General features: G+C 54.3%; 1 protein-coding gene across 5 annotated transcripts in view; it reads left to right on the forward strand.

Annotated features, from left to right (window-relative positions):
* The first annotated feature begins 812 nt into the window (after positions 1-812).
* Positions 813-18,253, forward strand: part of SLC12A5 (solute carrier family 12 member 5) — a 36,881-nt gene continuing 19,440 nt past the window's right edge. For 2 of the 5 annotated variants that reach the window (XM_058685817.1, XM_058685818.1), the window contains exons 1-6: positions 813-988; positions 14,072-14,166; positions 14,472-14,603; positions 14,913-15,059; positions 16,478-16,532; positions 17,029-17,159. In XM_058685817.1, coding sequence (XP_058541800.1) covers positions 868-988; positions 14,072-14,166; positions 14,472-14,603; positions 14,913-15,059; positions 16,478-16,532; positions 17,029-17,159 — 681 coding nt within the window. In that variant the 5' untranslated portion in view covers positions 813-867. The other 3 variants (XM_058685820.1, XM_058685819.1, XM_058685821.1) reach the window with 3 other exon arrangements.

Consider the following 18,253-nt stretch of genomic DNA (forward strand, 5'->3'; position numbering starts at 1 on the left):
GGTTCCTTCTCATCAGTGAGGTTTCAGCTCAAATATCACATCTTCTAAGGGATCTTCTTAGATCACCTTCTAAAGTAGTCCTTCCCCCTAGTCATTAACCCTGGGCACTATTTTTTTCTCCTTAACATGTACCATAATCTCAAATTATCTTGTCTATGCTTTTGCTCACTTACAATCTTTCTTCCCTCACTCCTCATTAGAATTAAGCCACACGATGGGCGCCTGGGTGGCTCAGTGGGGTAAGCCTCAGATTCTTGTTTTCTGCTCAGGTGATGATCTCGCGGTTTCGTGGGTTTGGGCCCTAGTTGGGCTCTGCGCTGGCAGCCCAGAGACTGCTTGGGGTTCTCTCTCTCCCTCTCTGACTCTCCCCTACGTGCTCTCTCTCTCTCTCTCTCTCAAAATAAATAAACTTAAAAAAAAAAAAAAAAGAATTAAGCCACAAGAGGGCAGAAAGCCAGTGAATCTCAGTCTGTATCCCCAGTGCCTAGTACCGTTGCCTGAAACACAGGAAAGCTCTCAAGATGTGTTGAGTGAATGAATGAGTGAATAAAACCCAGGTGTTTAGGAGACCCCAGCAGAGGTGGGCCCGGGCTCCTGGAGCCACACACTGGGGCCCCCGGTGTAGGGACAGCTCTCAGCTGCGGGTGGGATCCTCAGGCGCTTCCCGGAACTGAGAGCCCATGGACTTGAAGCGAAATGGCTACATTCAGAGGCTCAGCACAGCGGGCACTAGGACCCTGCGCGGCGCCGCGCCCGGTGGGGGGCGGTGGACGGGGGGGAATCCGCTCTTTCTGTCTGCTGGAGCCGGGCTGCAGCCACTTGTGCGATCTGGGCCCGTACCGCCGCCGCCCGGCTCCTTTCCGCACCATGAGCCGCAGGTTCACGGTCACCTCACTGCCCTCCGCGGCGCCCGCCGGGACCCCTGACTTAGAGTCCCAACTGCATTCGGCAGCCGATCTCCGCCACCTCTCAGGGGAAGACGCCAAAGGTAGAGGCCGCAGGGGGCGGGGCCTGGCGGCGTGGGGGCGGGGCGAGAGAAGGGGCGGGGCATAGGTGGGCGGGTCTTCTGTTGGAAGGGGGAGGGCCAGGGGCTTGAGAGTGGGGTGGTCTCAGCCTAGGGCCATAGATGGGAGAGGAGCGGGGACCTAGAGGGGTGGGAAGGAGGCTGGATGGGAAATGGTGAGGAGAGGGGCCAGATTCGAGGTGGGCGGGGTCACAGGGAAGAGGGTGGGGCTATAGGCGAAGGGGCGGATCTTGCGTTGGAGGGACTAGAGTCCAAAGGGGGCTGAACTGGAGGGCACCAAAGGGGCGGGGTCATTTCGGGTAAGGGGCGGGACCGGAGAGGAGAAGGTGAAACCAGGGAAAGAGGAGGGCGGTATGATTAAGGGGTAGGTCCAGAGGCAATGGGAGGAAGCAGGATATTTCTGTTTGGGGGCAGAAAAGGGCGGGGCCAGAGGGAACGGGTTGGGCCAGGAGGATTGGGGTGGGGTCGAGGGCGGGAGGTAAAATGAGTCTGGGTCGCTGAGGCTGGTGCCGGCTCGGCAGGTGATTGGTGCCTGGAGGATCTTCCAATCCTCGGCTTCCCTGGAGGGGACAGCGCCTGGGGATCCCGGGAAGGAGATGGAAGAAAGAGAAGTTACTTTCGGGCCGCTAGATCTTGGGAGAATTCTGTGGGGTCTCCAGTCCCGACCCTTGGGGACCCATTTAAGTCCCTCTGCTCCAGCCCCAGAAGAGGGTCGGCTGGAACAAGCTCAGGCTAGATTGGGGGCGTCTTCTTCGAGGACCTATTGCTGTTGTCTCGTAATGGAAGTTACACCCAGGGTACAGAAGAGGAGAGGGGAAGGATCCTTCTAGCTCTCAATGAAGAATTAGCACCCTGGATGCTCTCACAGCCTCCTCCCCAGGGGGCACTTGTCAGGGGTCCCCTTCCTGGCTCTGAGCCCCTCAGGTCTGGAAGAAACGCAGCGAATCGGCTTGGAGTTGGCCCCAGCACGGGGAGGAGGAAGAGCCTCCCCGGACCGCCAGGGGTCGCTGCTGAGCCGCAGGTGAGCTCACCCGGACTGCAGTAAAACTAAGCACCAACGACCCTGGAGGGGGCCCTTTAGGAGCTTCTTTAGCGAACCCCCTCGTTGTGTAGATGACCAAACGGAGGCCTGGATTTCCTCAGGGCTCCAGCCCCTGAACCAACCGCCTCCTGGACATGGCCATTTGGATTTCTTGGGGTCCCTCCATTCTTCATATTTTCTGTCAACTGTCTGTAGCCTTTCTTATTTTCATGAATGTCCTTTCCATCCTTATAATTTTAAAAGTCAGAACTCCAGGAGCTATTCTCAATGCCTCCTTTTCTTTTCCCACCAGATCTAATTGGTCCTCACATCCATCTTGCCTACCCCTCCCCCCCAACTGATCCTGAATCTGTCCCCATCTCTCTTCCTGTCACCATCACCCTGTACAAACCTCCATCATTTCTCCCAAGGCCTCAGCCACGGCCACAGCCTCCTCACTGGTCTTCCTGCCTCCAATCCTGTCCTAATCATCCTCCACACAAGCTCCCCATCGCTTTTAGGATAAAGGCCAAACCCATAGTCCGTATTTGAACTCTTTTCCTCATTTGCTCCCGGGCATACCTGTCCGTGTTCATCTTCCCACCTCCATTAGCTGGGAAGCTCCTACTCACTCTATGGGTTATGGCTCATTTAACCTCTCTTGAAAACCCTTTTCACTTTCCCTTGCTTCCAGGCAAAGGCAGTCATTCCTCTCCTGCCCACCCACTGTACCATTAGAGCACATGTCCCAGTGGATGCAAGTTATTTGCTTGTATGTCTCCTACAACTCAAAAGCAGGGACCATATCCTTTTATCTTTGTGTTCTGAGTTCCAAGCCCACAGCCTGGCACTTAGTAGGTGCTTAATGTTTATCAGACGAGAGGGGAGTGTCTGGAAGCTTCCGTTTCTCCTCCTCTTGCTCTCCTCTCCTCCCATTTCCCATCCCCTGGCCTGAGAATAAGATGGCCCTCTCTCTCATTCCAAGGTGATTGATTGGTCTTCCCATTCCCATTTCCAAGCTCCTGAATGTTGAAGCAAAATATGGCTCTCAGTTTTGGGTGTGCAGGTATGTGTGCAAACTGGATGTGAATCTGGAATGCTGTATGTTCGTGGCAGAGGTGTGTGTGTGTCTTTGTGCATCTTGAGGGAGGAGCATCCCACGCGAGCTCTGATGACCTGTGGGGCGGTCAGTGAGTCAGAGCTTATATGTGTCACTGTATTCCGGGGTGTTGATGGGCATGTTGATGTATTTCCGTGTTTGTCTGTGGAGTGGGTACCTGTGTGTATGAGTTTACTAGAAGTTTCATCTTGGGAATGCTCTGGGTGACTTTTAACCTCTTTGGCCCCGAGACAGCGACCAGCACCTCCTCCTTGCTAGGTTACTGCATGGGGAAGTGGAAAAGGGCTCCCCAGGGGAACCCAAAATCTGGTGATATCTTTCCCACAGCTGTTCTCATGTCCACCTCTGGCCCCAAGGAGATGTTTTCCCCACCTCTTGTCCTCACCCAGGCCCACGGGGACAGATGGCAGCAAGTGGATGGGAGACGTTTGGCAGGTCACTTGTGTACGAGCATTGTCTTTAACTCTGGACCAAGCGAGTGGAGTTTGTCCCTGGCAGAAGTGCCTCCTGCTGCTGGAGGATCAGCTGTAGTGGGAACATAGCTTAGAGGGGTGACAGCAGCAAATCAGAGGCTGATCCTTGAATCCACCACTAACCCTCAGCTGCAACCCCCATACCTCATTTGCCTCATTGGTACCATGGGGAGATTGACGGTGACTTGGCTGGCTAGAAGTGGACCCAGGGCCAGTTGTTACAACTCTGAACTATTTCCCCACCCCTTTACACCACTTCCCACTGTGCCTCAGTTTCTGGTGGAGGGAGACAGGGCACTGGAAAGAACCCTGGGCCCGGGTTAAGGCTAACGGGAGTTGAGATGTGTTCCCATGAGTGACAAGGAGCCGCCTTATGCTAGGGGGTAGACCACGGTACAGCCCATCCACGCGCTAGCTCAGTCTCTGTGCTGTGGCCTTGGGCATGTTGCTTCCCTGTCTGGGCCTCAACTTCCTCATCTGTAGTAAAAAAGATTTGAACAGGAAGCTATCTGAGGGTCATTCTAGCCCTAAAAATGCTAGGATTCTTTGATGATCTAGAAGGGTGAGGTTCTCTGCCTCTCCCATACCCAAACCTCATACTTCAGTCTCTCTATCTGTAAATTGGGAGGAATGACACTGAGTTATTGGTATAAATATATGATCCGGAGATCTCCAGCCTGTTCAGGTTGTTGTGCAGTCACCCCTTCCTCAAGCCAGGACTCAGAACCTTACAGCCCAGTACCTCAGCCCAAGGTGAGCCCTGGGAATCTCCATGGCAACAAACTGGTTATGAACGGGGCTGCAGTTGCCATGGTGACGGGCTGCTCTCTCTCTCTCTCTCTCTCTCTCTCTCTCTCTCTCTCTCTTCCCCCTCATCTCCCCTCCCCTCTTCTCAATGAACCAGAGCGATCTGCGGGCACCAGTTCTCCAGGTGGGGTGGGGGTGGGGGTGGTGGGTGCAGTGAGAAGGGGGTCCAGATTGAGAAAGAGGGAAGACGGGTTGAATCTGTAGGGGAATAGGGGGCTGTTGGGGTGCCATTGCCATGGTGACAGGGCTGCAGCCTGTTAATTAAGCCCCTGGTTGCCACGGAGACGATGGTGGTTGACGTGCTCTGCGGCGAGCCCTGTGTGTGTGGGGTGTGCTATGCGCTGGACTCATCAATTCACTGAGAGGGTTTTGGGTCTGGAGGACCGGCATGTAGTTTGGGGAGAGAAGAGTGAAAGAGGGAGTTCGGAGCCTTGGCTCCAGGAGGCCAAAGCTGGGGTGGGTGGCTTAGGTCATGGGGGTAATGATATGTAGATAAGGATGCACAGGGATTAAGCCATAAAGAGGAACGCTATGCCTGCCTCGTGTGGCAAGAAAATCCAGTCAGGTGGCTCCAGCTTCCTCCAAATGGCCTCCTATTCTGGTTCCCCGGATGGAGCTCTGGCCTGGAGGTCAGGGAGCTGGATTCTAGTCCCCAGTCTGCCACACGTTCACCCCATGAAGAAAATTTGTACCTTTCCGCTTCGAGGCTTTAATTTCCCCGTAAATGAGGGGTGGTCAAAAATAACTTATGAAGTCTCGTCCAGTTCCCACATCCTGACACTCAGGCGGCTTCTGTGAAATTTGTTTCTCTGTGAGAAGCGTAAGGTGGGGCGGGGGGCCATGAACTTTAGAGCTTTCAAATTCAGAAACAGGACCCTTCCTAGCTCTAGCATCTCGTGTTGGTTTAATGAGAGCATCCCCCTAGCCCTAGGGGAATCTTCCTAGGGCTCTGGGTTGAGATGAGATGCTAAGCTGACAGCCATGTTCCTGGGGCTCAGGGCTGAGGGTCACCTTACTGGTGACCTTACCGGCCAAGGCCAGGCTGGCAGTGCAGAAGATGCCTGCAATGTGTTTTCTCAAAGTCTCGTGGCAGAGGGTTGGCCTGAGGCCAGAATAGGTATCAGTCTCCTTCAGAGGCAGGGGGTGTGAACTGAAGGGGCAGGGTCTCCCCTGGGGTCTGTCTCCTTACTTGGTCTGGGCTCCTTAGGAAGGGCTCCATGGCTTTAGTCTGAGATAAATGGAGTGGGCATTAAGAGCTTTCAGAGTGGGAAGAAGTCCCTTGGATTTATGTGGCCTCACCCTTTCATTTTGCGGATGGAGATACTAAAGCCCAGAAAGAGCAACTTAATTTTCCCCAGGGATACACAGAATTTGGGGGGCAGACGGCAGGAGAACATCACTATCTCTTGAATCTCAGATGTCCTGTGAGATAGAAGGTCTGGTGAGGGTGGGCGGAGGGGGTATCCAGGGGAAGAGGTATCACTTCTGCCTTCACCTATACTCCCCTGGGATCTAGGTTCCTCCTGTGGGTGGGCTTAGTCCCTGAGTGGCCAGGGCTCTGGACCACAAACGAATGGAAACAGATCCAGGGGAACGTCCCAGATCTGAGATTGCTGGGGGAAAAAATCTCAGCCTTTAATTTATTTCACAGTACTTCTCGGACAAACATGCTACACATTTTGCTATGTTACCTGTCCCTACAGAGTAGTGGAAAACCACGCTGCTGCTGCTCGTGGTGGTGATGGTGGGGTGTGTATGTAGTGGAGTGTTTACGAATTCTTGAACACTGTTATCCACCTGCTGTCCTTTTAACCCCTGCCACCACGCCAAACCCATCTCACCTTTTTTGTGGTTTTCTCCCTGGGAAAGCCAAGAAAACCAATTCTTAGACCTTGTCTGAATAGCTAGCTCTCCATCCTAACAAGTCCTTCCAGCGTCCACAAAACCCAGTGGCAGTGATACCTTATTGGTGGATCCCTCGGAAGCCCCTTTCCGTCAGCTGCCAAAAACTGTGATCAACCTGATCTGAAGCCACTGACAGATGCGTACAAGGACTCTGAACAGCAGGCCCTGTCCGTGACTCTGAAAAGCCGTGCCCTTGAATGGGGTCTCCAGTCATGTGGATGGCTTTTTAGGACCCTTGAAGATCTTCTGGGCCTACCTCCAGTTGCAAGGGGTACTTCAGTCCTGCACCTCTGAAGCCTGACCACAAGAGAAAGGAGAGAGCTCATTTCAGACTGATCCCTGTTCCCTTTTTAGTAGCCAAGGGTCAGAGACGGCTGAGCAGTTTGGTTTGAATGTATCTTTGTCCCTTCTATTGGAGGCAGGACCAATTTTAAAAGAAATTATGTTGAAGAAGACTCCTACATTGGAATAAAGCAAACTGGATTTTAGACCGAATCCTGCCATTCACTGGCGTAGTGTCCATAGGCAGTAATTTCTCCTCTTTGGGCCTTAGCTTTTTTTTTTTTTTTTTTTTTTTTCAGTCCATAAGGTGAAAGCTGTCTATTAGATAAGATGATTGATGTGATCCTCTCCAGCCCTGGGACTCTCCTGGAATTTAGAGGGCTAGTGCTGGGGGTTAGGGTGAGTCTGAAAATAATTTCCCCTTAACCTGCTCTCCCCTTTGGGTGTTTCGATCTTCTGGAGACACAAACGGTCCAAACCTGGGATGCTTCTTCCTGAGATGTCTCCACCACTGGCTCAGGTCTGGATTCTAGGGGTTGTGAGAGGTCCCAATCAAGCTTCTGGAGGACTGGTGTCAGGGGAGGGGGAGGAACACAGAGAGCATGCTGGTTCTGGAATCCTCAGAAAGCAATCCTGGATTAGGGGATTAGACACTCCTGCCCCAGGAGAAAATCTGGTCCCAAACCGCCTGACGGCCTCATTCCTCCCTCCCCCACTCTGTCCCTGGCCTGCCTCCTAACATCCTAGTGGGGAGTCCCAGATCCCTAGAACCTTACCGCTGCCTTCTCTCCTCCTCATCGCATCTCGTTCCCAGGGCCGTTCTATAGTCAGAGGGTCCCTGCCTTGGACTCCTGGGATTTGTCTTGGGGGTGAGATGCTGGGATGCAGTCTAAGCACAATGACAGGGTTCACTGCAACTCCTCAGGTTCCACTCCTCCCATTTTAAGACAGAATGAGCCAGACAGCTCAGCCCAGTGACCCTGAACCCCTGGGGGCAGCACAGGGCTTCAACTAAGGGCTCTGGCCTCAACACACCCCAAGTTCCAACCTCTTGACCAGCGATTTGGGAAAGGGTCTGGTTCTCCACTCTTCTTCAGGGTTGGCCTCCCCAGCTTTGCAGGCAGGATCCCCAGAGACCCGTATTCCATGGCGCCCCACCCCCGCCGCATCAGTACTCCTCGCCTTCCCCCTAGGGGTCACCCCAGACCCCTAGCCAGGCAGCCGCTGCGGGGCCGCCTCCCCGCGGCCGCGACCTAGTTCCCTGCCGTTATTTTTAGGGCGCGGGATGGCACCTGCCCACGTGCCGGCCCCGCCTGCGCCGGGGAGTGGGGGGCGGGCGGAGCTGCGTCTGCTCGTGGGAGGCGAGGCCCCCGTCCCCCGCAGCACCCCCTCCATCCCACCCGTGCAAGCCCCCAGTTTTCGTGCGAGGGGGCCTCCAGCCGCGCTCTGCCCTCCCCTCGTCTCCTCTTCTTCCTCCCTCTCGCGCTCCCCCCCAAAACCCCGCCAGTGGCTCACGCCTCCTGCATACGGGATGAGGTGAGCAGCGCCGCCGCTGAGAGGGGGCGCGCGCGGGTGTGAGCGTGTGTCCGTGTGCGAGTGTGTGTGCGCCGGGCGGGCGGGCACTGCAGCTTCTTCCTCCGTGGAGCGGAGAGCGAGAGAGAGCTAGAGCGAGCGAGCGAGCGAGCGGCGAAGGCGGGCAGAGGGGCGCGGGCGAGGCGGAGCAGCCATCCCCGGGCCCGGCGCCGCGCCGCCACCATGCTAAACAACCTGACGGACTGCGAGGACGGCGATGGGGGAGCCAACCCCGGTAAGCAGCGGCCCGGGGGCGGCGAGGGAGGGGGCGACGAGGAGAGGAGGCAGCTCTAGGGTTAGAGGCAGAGCGGGGGCCGCCTCCTTCAGAGGAGAGGCTGGGACTGACCTGGGCGGTGGGCGCCCACGGCGGCCTGGAGCCCCACTCCATTGGAATGCGCCAGGCGCTGTCCAAGGTGCTGGAATGCGCCGCGCCCGTGGCAGGGCTGGGGGCCGAGGGGGTTGCCAGTGCCCACGGTCCGGGGGCAGACGTGGGTTAGCTAAGCGGGGGAGGCGGTGGGAAGGGGATGGAAGAGCTAGAATGGGCTGACGTGGACCTCGACGGGCGGGAGGAAGGGTTCCTTTCCTCAAGAAGGGACCCCGGCGTCCTGGCGCAGAGCGTTGACCGGCGACGCGGGGAGGGGGTGGGGGGGGGTGCAGTCTGCTGCAGTCCCTCGCTCTGAGACTTCCAACTGAAAGGTGGGGGGAAGGTACCCATGGGGGGTTGGAACCATATGACAGCCCCCGTCCGGGTTGTGGTGTCTCCTTAAGGGGACACTTGGTGCAATCGGGGGCCCCCCTCCCCCAAAGCTGCCGGAGGTCCGACCTCAGACTGAAGCGTACCTCCTCCGGAGATTTTCAGCTCTACTTTGCGGAATCTCCCTCTCCCTCGCGCATACCCATGGGTTCCTATTCAGGACGGGAAGCAAGATCACCCTCCTTTCTTCCCTCTTTCCCCTTCCTCTCTCGGTACACTGGGATGGCAGTGAGGTTTCCAGGGCGGGGCAAGGGGGAGGTTTTCTAGTCTGCTCTGCTAGCTTCCCCAGCGAGGCCTCAGGAATGGGGTCCCAGCAGCTGAATCCCCGGCGCCGCCGCGGCGCGGACACTGCGGACGCGCTGCGGTGGGTGCGGAGACTCGCTAGGAGCTCGGGGGCTTGAAGCAGGTCCTTTCGCCGCTCCTGCTTTCTGCCGCCCTCCTCCACAGTTTCCCCGCTCTGAGGTCTTCGGGCCAGCCACCCCCTCGGGCTCCCAGGCCCCCCGCCGCCCCCCAGCGGTCTCAGCCATCCATCACGGCTGTCAGCCGCCCCCACCCCCCACCCTCCAGCGGCGCTGCGTCCCTTGCGCACTAGCGCGCCTCCCGCTCCGGCTGTCTGCGCTCGGCGCTTTCAAACGGTCCCCTGGGCATTGCTTGACCCTCTGGGATGAGATTCTTGCAGACCTCCCCGGGGGATGACCAAAGAGCCCCAAGGACTGAAAGAGCGAGGTCTTCCAGGGACTGGCAGCCTAGACTTGAAGTCTTCCGGATCCTGGATCCAAGTCAGAGCCAAGTGGCCGCTTGGGAAGGCTGTGGGCACCAGGGCCCCCAATTCTTTGTCTGAGACCCTCTTTTCCTTCCTCACGTTGAGTGGTATACAGAGGTCAGAACCACCAGCTAGCCAGCTAGTTCATCCATCTCCCGGGTGACCCTGGGGTTACCTCATCCCGTAGCCGACCCCCTCCCCAGCAGGCTTAGGCTCCGGGGGAAGAGGGTTTGGCAAAGTCGAGTCTGCGACAGATCCAGGCATCCCGACGCGGTGCCCCGGGAACGAGTGTGTGTGTGTGTGTGTGTGGGGGGGGGCTGTCATTTCCATCTGGGATCCCCTTCAGATACCTCCATTCTGAAGACAGGGACTCAGCCTGAGAGAGAATCTCTGCTCCCCCCAGATATGGGGTATGGTCCTATCCTCCAGCCCTGATTTCTCTATCCTGAGATTCCTGACTTACTGGGCCTTGGGGTTTCCATGGGGTCTCCGGAGGCCTAGAAAAGAGGCATCTATCTATGTGTGTGGAACAGGAGTCCAGCTAAAAGCTCCCTTCCGTTCTACCCTCTCCCCATTAGTTACTAGACTCTCAGTGTAGCAGGGCCATCTGGAGACTTTCTCTCTATGTGTAGGGTCCAGGACCTGGTCAGGAGTTTGGGGTCCCAGAAAGATAAGGCCTCCCGGCGATGCCTGAAGGTGATGGTAGGGGGCTCTAAGGACCTGCTGGACTTGAGGGAAGAGGGGCTATCAGATTGACAGCCTCTGCCATCTCTGATTTTAGGTTCTTGGGGATGTAGGGGAGGACCTGGGAATGTGAGGTGCTGACCTCAGGGAAGTGGGAATAGCCTGAGCAAGAGGGTTCATCCGGACTAAGGAAGAACCCAAGGATACTGTGTCTGGCCCCCACGCCTCCTATCCCCTGGGGTCTGACGCCCTCCCCCACCCCAATCTGGCTTGGGGATTCCCCCAGGCCTGGCCCCAGGCCCCCGGGGGAGGCTCCTTAGCCATCGCCGCTCGCCTGTTTCCTCCCCGGGAGCTCTGGCCGCCGCAGCTTAATTGAAAGCCGATTCGGGCTGAGAGCTCCCAGGGGGCGGGGGCGGGGGCGGGGGCCAGGCGGAGAGGGCTCAGCCTCAGTCTGGCCCTGCCTCTCGCGCGCGCGCCACTCGCCGCTACCCGGCAGCCTGCGTCCTGGCTCTGGGAATTCGGGGCGAGTTCCCCCTTCGCAGTTCCCCCTGCTCCTCTGAGAACTCCTGAAGCTCACCCCTCTCCCCTGGACCAGTGCGCCCGCCGTTCCAGGGAGGGGACGAAATCAGCCCCCCCGGCAGAGGAGGCCGGCGGCCTGGCATCCCGTCCAGATGGCAGGTGGAAGGGCGGGACCCAGGACCAGCCTATCGAGCCGCCCTCTCCCCGGCCCTCATCTCCTAGCTGGGAAACGGCCCCGAGTCTGGCTCCGCGCAGCGCGTCGCGTTACATAAGCGGCTGCGGGCGCGTGGCCGCCTGGGCTCGGCGCTGCGCTCTCTGCCCGCGCGGTCGCCATGGAGACCGGCGCGGGACTCCCTAGAGCCGGGTCTCGGGCCAGGACGACCCCCTCGCGGCCCGGCGCGTTCCCTGGGACCCCAGGAAGGAGGGGGGGGCTTGGGAGGGGGCGGGAAAAGTAGAGGGGAGGGGCTCTCGTGGCCTGTAGTCTCGGCGCGGAGCTGACGCGGCAGGGAGAGGTACCCAGTCCCACAGGAGGCAGGGCCCCTAAATCTTGCGGCTTGGGGAGAGGTGTGGGATGCGGAGGCCGGGCTGGGTGGGGCACCACGAACATGAATAATAATCGTACTTGAAATAGCAGCAATAGTTACGCTTATGTGCTAGGCACACCCAATAGGCGTTATTCCCTTCAGCCTCAGAACAGCCCTGTGAGTTAAGCACAATTATTTTCCCTTTGCAAAGGAGGAAACTGAGGCTTAGAGAGTTTAAGTGACTTGCTGAACATGTCGGCACAGCCAGTGAAGCTGGGACTGGAGCCTGAATCTAGACCCCCCCCCCCCCCCCCCCCGCCAGCCCTTTTCCAAGAAATTTGTTATCCCCCTGAACCCTTCTTGTTCCCACAACCCAGTGTGTTGATGAAGCATCTTGTCGGCATTTTTAAAAGGAGGAGGAACCCACTTCTCTTTTATTTCTCCTGTTCTCTGGCCCCAGGCAGCTCTTCTGAGATCCTGGGGGTCAGGAAGGAAGCCGGGGGGAATTTATCTCCAAATACTTTTTCCTCCTGAGAAAGACTTTTTCCAACCCCCCCCCCCCCCCTTAGCATCTATTATGTGCCAGGTTCTCACTGGGAGCACAGATCTGCTATTTCCAGGCACTCAGATATGTGAGGAGAAGAACGAGCTGATGGTGGCTCCCTGTTTAGGGACCAGGAGCTCCTGGCTTGATCGATGAGGTGGAGGTGGTGGCAGGAGAAGGTGGTGGGTGTCCCTTGAGCTGGTGAGGCATCGCTTCCCCCTTCCACAACTTTGAGTCAGGATGAGACTGGATTTGTAACAGGTCATGCTCTAGGGGTGGACCCTGGCTGGGTGACTAAGGAAGATTTCCAGGAGGTAGGGAGGAGAAAAACGGGGGAGGATTGGGAAGATGGAGGTGGAGAAAGACATGACAGGAGACCAGGGGACAGGAAATTCAGAATATGTAGGGCCTCAGGTTCATTTGGGATTTGTTTATTGGGGACTTTCTCCAGATGTCTGCTACTGGGATTCAGCCCTTGAGCTGAGAAAGGGTGACGGCTGAAGCCAAGGGAAAGTGCCTATGGGGGTCTCCTATGTCTCTTTGAAAGGACCTCTGCTAGGGGCCCAAAAGACTTCCTCCTTGGGTGATCTCATCCAGATTCATGGTTTCACACATTTCCTCCACACATTGTCATGGGTTACCCTCATCTCCTTCTCCTGCCCAGCCTTTCTTCTGGGGCCCAGGCTCTGTATATCCAAGAGCCTTCTGGACGTATTCACTTGAGTGTCCTATACTGTCTTTCCCTCAGTCAAATTCAGCTTCTTACCCACTCCCAGTCTCTGCCCTTCCCACATCTATTAAATAGCACCATTACCCACTCATTGACCTATGCTAGAAACCCCAGACATTATCCTAGTTTTCTCCTTCTCATGTCCCCAAACATCTGGCATAAAAATATGTGCCAATAATTCTTGGGTCTGTCCATTGTCCTGCATTGCTCTGGCCTGGGTCATCCTCAGCCCTTGCCTGGATTACTGAAAGTCTCAAACTTTCTTTAGATGAAATTCTCCATCTAAAGGCCAGAGTGATTGCTCTAAAACACAAGGCTGTTCATGGCACCTCTTTGGCCGAAACTCTTCAATGACTTCCCATTGTCCTCTGGATGAAGCCCAAAATCTTTAACATGGCCTGCTAATCATTTAAGGACTGAGTCTACACCTTCTGAGGCTCATTTCATAGGTCACTCTCCACCTTTCAGCCCCTCCCTCCATGTCCTTTCTTCAGACTCCAGCCAGATCAGGCTTCTTTCAGCATCTCTGACCCACTCTCTTCACTCTTCCCTCTGGGCCATCGAACATGCTGTTCTGCAGTTCTCTCTGCCTGGAACACCCTCCCGCCTCCCTCCCAGCGTAGCTCTTACTCATCCTTCAGTTCTCAGCCTACTTGTCACTTCCTCTGGGAAGCCTTCCCTGACCTCCCAGGCTGGGCTGAATGCCTCTCCTGTATTCCCACGGTCCCTTATTCATCTCCTATCACAGAATTTACCACTCTGGGTTGGAAATTCATGAATACTGTTTTATCTCTTCTGCCTGTGGTTTCCCTGAGGGCAGAGATGGTGTCTTGGTGTGTGTTTTACTCCCTCTCCCTCCCATGCTGATATTGGCACATGGTAGAGATCCAGTAAATATGTGTTGACTGAAGATGTACGAGGGGCATAGGGGATGCCACATGGGTCACTTCTCCAAGAGGTAAAGTATCCTTTGGTCCTCAGGCTTCAGTATTCTCTGCCTTTGTCTCTGGGAAAGAGCATGCTTTCACCCCAGAACACCAGCGTGGTCCCAGTTATGGTCGAAGAGGGGCACCTGGAGAGTCTAGAGTGACCTAGTGAATGAAGGACCCCCCAAGGGCAAGGAAGCACTCACATCTTCATTAAAAACCTACTACGTGCCAGGGAATGCACTAGGCTCTTTACACATCCTGTCAACTAAAATTCTACAAGGGGGGGGGCATTACTGTTAGCTCCGTTTTTCCAATGTGCAAACTGAGGTTCAGAGAGTCAAAGTGGCCACATAGCTGGATGCCCAGGCAGAAGGATGGCAACCCATTGGTGCCAGACCCCTGACTCCTCTGCCTTCTCAGGTGATGGCAACCCCAAGGAGAGCAGCCCCTTCATCAACAGCACTGACACAGAGAAGGGAAGGGAGTATGATGGCAAGAATATGGCCCTGTTTGAGGTGGGTTGCTAGTTTGTGTGACACCCCATTCATCCACCACTCCCTCCCTCTCTCCCTCTCTCCCTCCCTCAGGAACGGTGTCCTCCTCTCCATTTCCTTCTCCTTCCCTTTACCCCTGCTACTCCCTCTCCTTATCCCACATCCACTTTCCCTGTTCTCTGTGCTTTTTCCTCCTCCTTCCCCATCTCATCCCACCCCCAATGGTTTGCTTTCCTCACCCCCATCTCTCTCTGCCTCCTACTATGTAGCTCGCCTCTCCTTTCCTGGGCCCTTGTGTCCTAACTCTACCACCCCCACCTCCACAGGAGGAGATGGACACCAGCCCCATGGTGTCCTCCCTGCTCAGTGGCCTGGCCAACTACACCAACCTGCCCCAGGGAAGTAGGGAGCATGAAGAGGCAGAAAACAATGAGGGTGGAAAAAAGAAGCCAGTGCAGGTGAGGGCCTTGGGGGCAAAAGGGATGGGGGAGGAAGAAGGGATGGAGGGGACAAAGGGTGGGGGGACAAAAGAGTCAGTTGAAGGGGTGGATGATGGAGGCAGAGGGATAGGAGTTGGGGCTGAGGGTGAGGAAGGGATAGAGGTGGAGGGAGGAGAGGGGAGGGAGGGTAAAAACCAGAGGAAAGAGGGATGAAGGGATGGGGACGGAGAAGGGAGGGGAGTGGGGGATTGAAAATAGGGGGGAGGAGGGGTCTGGGTGTTCATAGTGACTACGGGCTGCAGAAACTGACACTGGCTTCCCCGGCAGGCCCCGCGCATGGGCACCTTCATGGGTGTGTACCTACCGTGCCTGCAGAACATCTTTGGTGTCATCCTCTTCCTGAGGCTCACCTGGGTGGTGGGCATCGCAGGCATCATGGAGGCCTTCTGCATGGTCTTCATCTGCTGCTCCTGTGTGAGTGACACCTCCCCCTCTCCTGACCGTTGTGGCAGACCAGGGACCTGGGGTGGGGGAGGGGGAGGGGAAGCACGAGACCTGAGTGTTTTGTAGGAATCACTGCGTATGATCTTTGAGAGTAAATCAGGTCTGATTGGTCCTTCCTGCATCTCACAAGCTGGTCCCTGATAGCCACTAACCAGGTTTCGCCTGGATCGTGTGTGTGTGTGTGTGTGTGTGTGTGAATGAGTGCATGTATAATTACACAAGTAATGCAGATTCATTGACGAAAAAGATAGGTGTACGGAAGGAAATAAAATTCACCTAGAAAACCCCAGTGGTAAACATTTTTGTAGGCCCAGACTCACAAAAAGTGGGATTATGTGTCACAAACAGCTTTGTAATAGAATCCTTTCCATCCTCCCTAGAAAATCAAATATTCACGGAACACCTACTTCTCATCATGTTTGCATTTCTTCACACATGATCGTTGAGCCACCTCTGTATGTAAGGTGGCCACTACTGATGGTAGAATGCCTATTTTATTTCTTTTTAAGTTTTTGTTTTCACAAAATTTCAGGCATACAGAAAATTTGCAGGAATAGAACAAATATCCCTTCCACCAGACTCCCAAATGTTAACGTTATTGTATTTATTCCATCCTCTCTGTAAGTACCTTTTTTCCCCTGAATTTGAGAGCAAGTTGCAGACATGATGCCTCTTTATCCTAAATCCTTCAGTGTGTGTTTACTAAAAATGAGGACATTCCCTTATGTAACCACAGTACAATGATCAGAGGCAGGAAACTAACACTGATACGTTAATAATGTCTTAATAGTAACACATTAATAATGTTTTATCTGCAGGCCTTATTCAGATTTTGCCAATCATGTCCTCACTAACTGAAGAGAATTCAAGATCACGTTTATCCTCATTTTTGATATCATGATTTTAGCCTCCATTAATCTGTAACAGCTGCTCTTTCTTTGTCTTGCATGACATTGACCCTTTTGAAGAGTATGGAGCAGTTAGTTTGTAATGATGTCCCTTGATCTGGGTTGGTCAGATATCTCCTCATGACCGGATTCAGCTTAAGCATTTAGGCAGGAATACAGTACACCTATTTCATAGATGAAGAAACTGAGGCTTAGACAAGTGAAGTGACTTGTCCCAGATCAGACAGCTGGTCAGAGGCCAAGCTGGGATTTCCAGAGCTCTCTGATGCTATAGCTTGTGCTTCCTCCATGTGCATGGTGAATAAGAGATTTTCTTGACCAGAAGGACTTGGCAGGGGTAGAAGTTGGAACAGGACCAGAGAGAAGCTCAGCAAGGGCTTGTGGGTTTGGCAGGTGTTTATGGGGTATAAGGTTTGGCACTGACCCAGGGCACTGCGGCCCCTGCCCTAGCTGCCACTCTGATGATCTCTCTCCTTGCAGACAATGCTCACAGCCATCTCCATGAGTGCAATCGCAACCAATGGTGTTGTACCTGGTATGTGATGGGGCTTCTTGGAGGGGAAAGGGGTCTGGTTGGTCAGGAAGGGGCCCAGATAGTTGGAAGGAAGGACAGGGCCATAGGCTTTGGGGGTCATCAGGACCAAGAGAGGCAATATTGAAGACCTGGGGGCTGGGCTATGATGTTTGTGGGGTAGGCGGGGACAGTGGTATTAAGGGGGAGGGAGGGAGGGAGGCAGTTGATGGAGTTGAACAGGGCAATGCAAGATCTCCCTTTGCCTGAGACCCTCCTCTCCATCATCCTATTTTTCTGAGCCATGACCTCCTTAGAGGGGTAATTAGCAACATGGTAATTAGTGCTGCAAAATCCACTCAGAGTGGCTGGCTGAGTCTCCCACCAGTCGTAGGGCTGTAGCCTGTAAGACGTGAGGCACAGAACAACCCCTTTCCCACCTCTGTCCTGGAGCCCCCTCATCCCCAGTGGCAGCCCAGTGCCCCTTGAACTTCTCACTGACTCTAGGTTCTTTCTGCAGCTGGCGGCTCCTACTACATGATTTCCAGGTCTCTGGGCCCCGAGTTTGGGGGCGCCGTTGGCCTCTGCTTCTACCTGGGCACTACATTTGCTGGGGCCATGTACATCCTGGGCACCATCGAAATCCTGCTGGTGAGAGGGGTTGAGGAGGAGGTGTGGGGCCCCAGGCTGTCAATCAGTTAACCAATGCTCCCTGGACACCTCCTAGGGAGAGGTCCAAGCCACTCAGTGAGGCCAAAAGGAAATCAGATGTGGTTCTGTCTTTAAAAAATTCACAGTCTAGTTGGGGAGACAAGATACAGTAATTACGTAACGTGAACAGCTGTCGTTCATCAGGCACCCACTGTGCTCTCAGCAGAGTTCCAATTGCTTTACAGTCATTATCTTGAATCCTCACAAGGATTAAGTATTATTACGCCCATTTTACAAATGAGAAGCTCAGAGAGGTGACATGACTTGCTCAAGGTCACTCAGCTACCAAGTGGCAGAGGTGGGTCGATAAGAGTTAATAGTGGTAGAAATAATTAAAGTAATGTCACACAATAGCTGTATCTGGTGATTGCCTACCATGTGCCTGGGACTGTGCTGATTTCTCTGTGAATGTTAATTGTGCAGGACTGATGACCAATGGGTTGCAAAAGAGAAGAAGGATGTGAGGGAGCCGAGTAAGAGACATGTTAGGAGTAGTGACTGATGAGAAGAAATCAGGGTGCTGGGCAGTGTTTGAAGGAGAGGCTAGTGATGTGGGTCTCGGCTCAAAGCAATTCTGCTCAATGCACAAAATTGGAAAAATATCAAAGGATGTGAAAAAGGAAATAACAACTGCCTGAAGAAAATCACTATTAACATTTTGGTGTATTTCCTTCTTTTTTTTTTTTTTTTTTTTTTACCATGTGAAATTGTATTCTGTCCTTGTAAAATAGACTCCATAGATTTCCCTAAGTAACTAGAAACTCCCTTTGTAATATCATTTATAAGCGAAAATAACTTTTTTAAGAATATAAACATATTAACATTCAGTCTAAAAATTTTAGAAAATACAAATATGCCGTAGGAATAAAAATGATCACATTTACTCCTATCCTATCATTGGATGTCATTTCCAGTCTCATACTACTGTAAATATACCGTGATGAGCAAGTACTTTCCAAAGCTCTTCCTGCACGTCAGGTTATATCCTTGGGGGTGATTCTTAGTTGGTTCTTGCTGTGTCACTCACCTGACCT

Source organism: Neofelis nebulosa, chromosome 9 (genome assembly GCF_028018385.1).
Source record: "Neofelis nebulosa isolate mNeoNeb1 chromosome 9, mNeoNeb1.pri, whole genome shotgun sequence".
Lineage (NCBI taxonomy): Eukaryota > Metazoa > Chordata > Mammalia > Carnivora > Felidae > Neofelis > Neofelis nebulosa.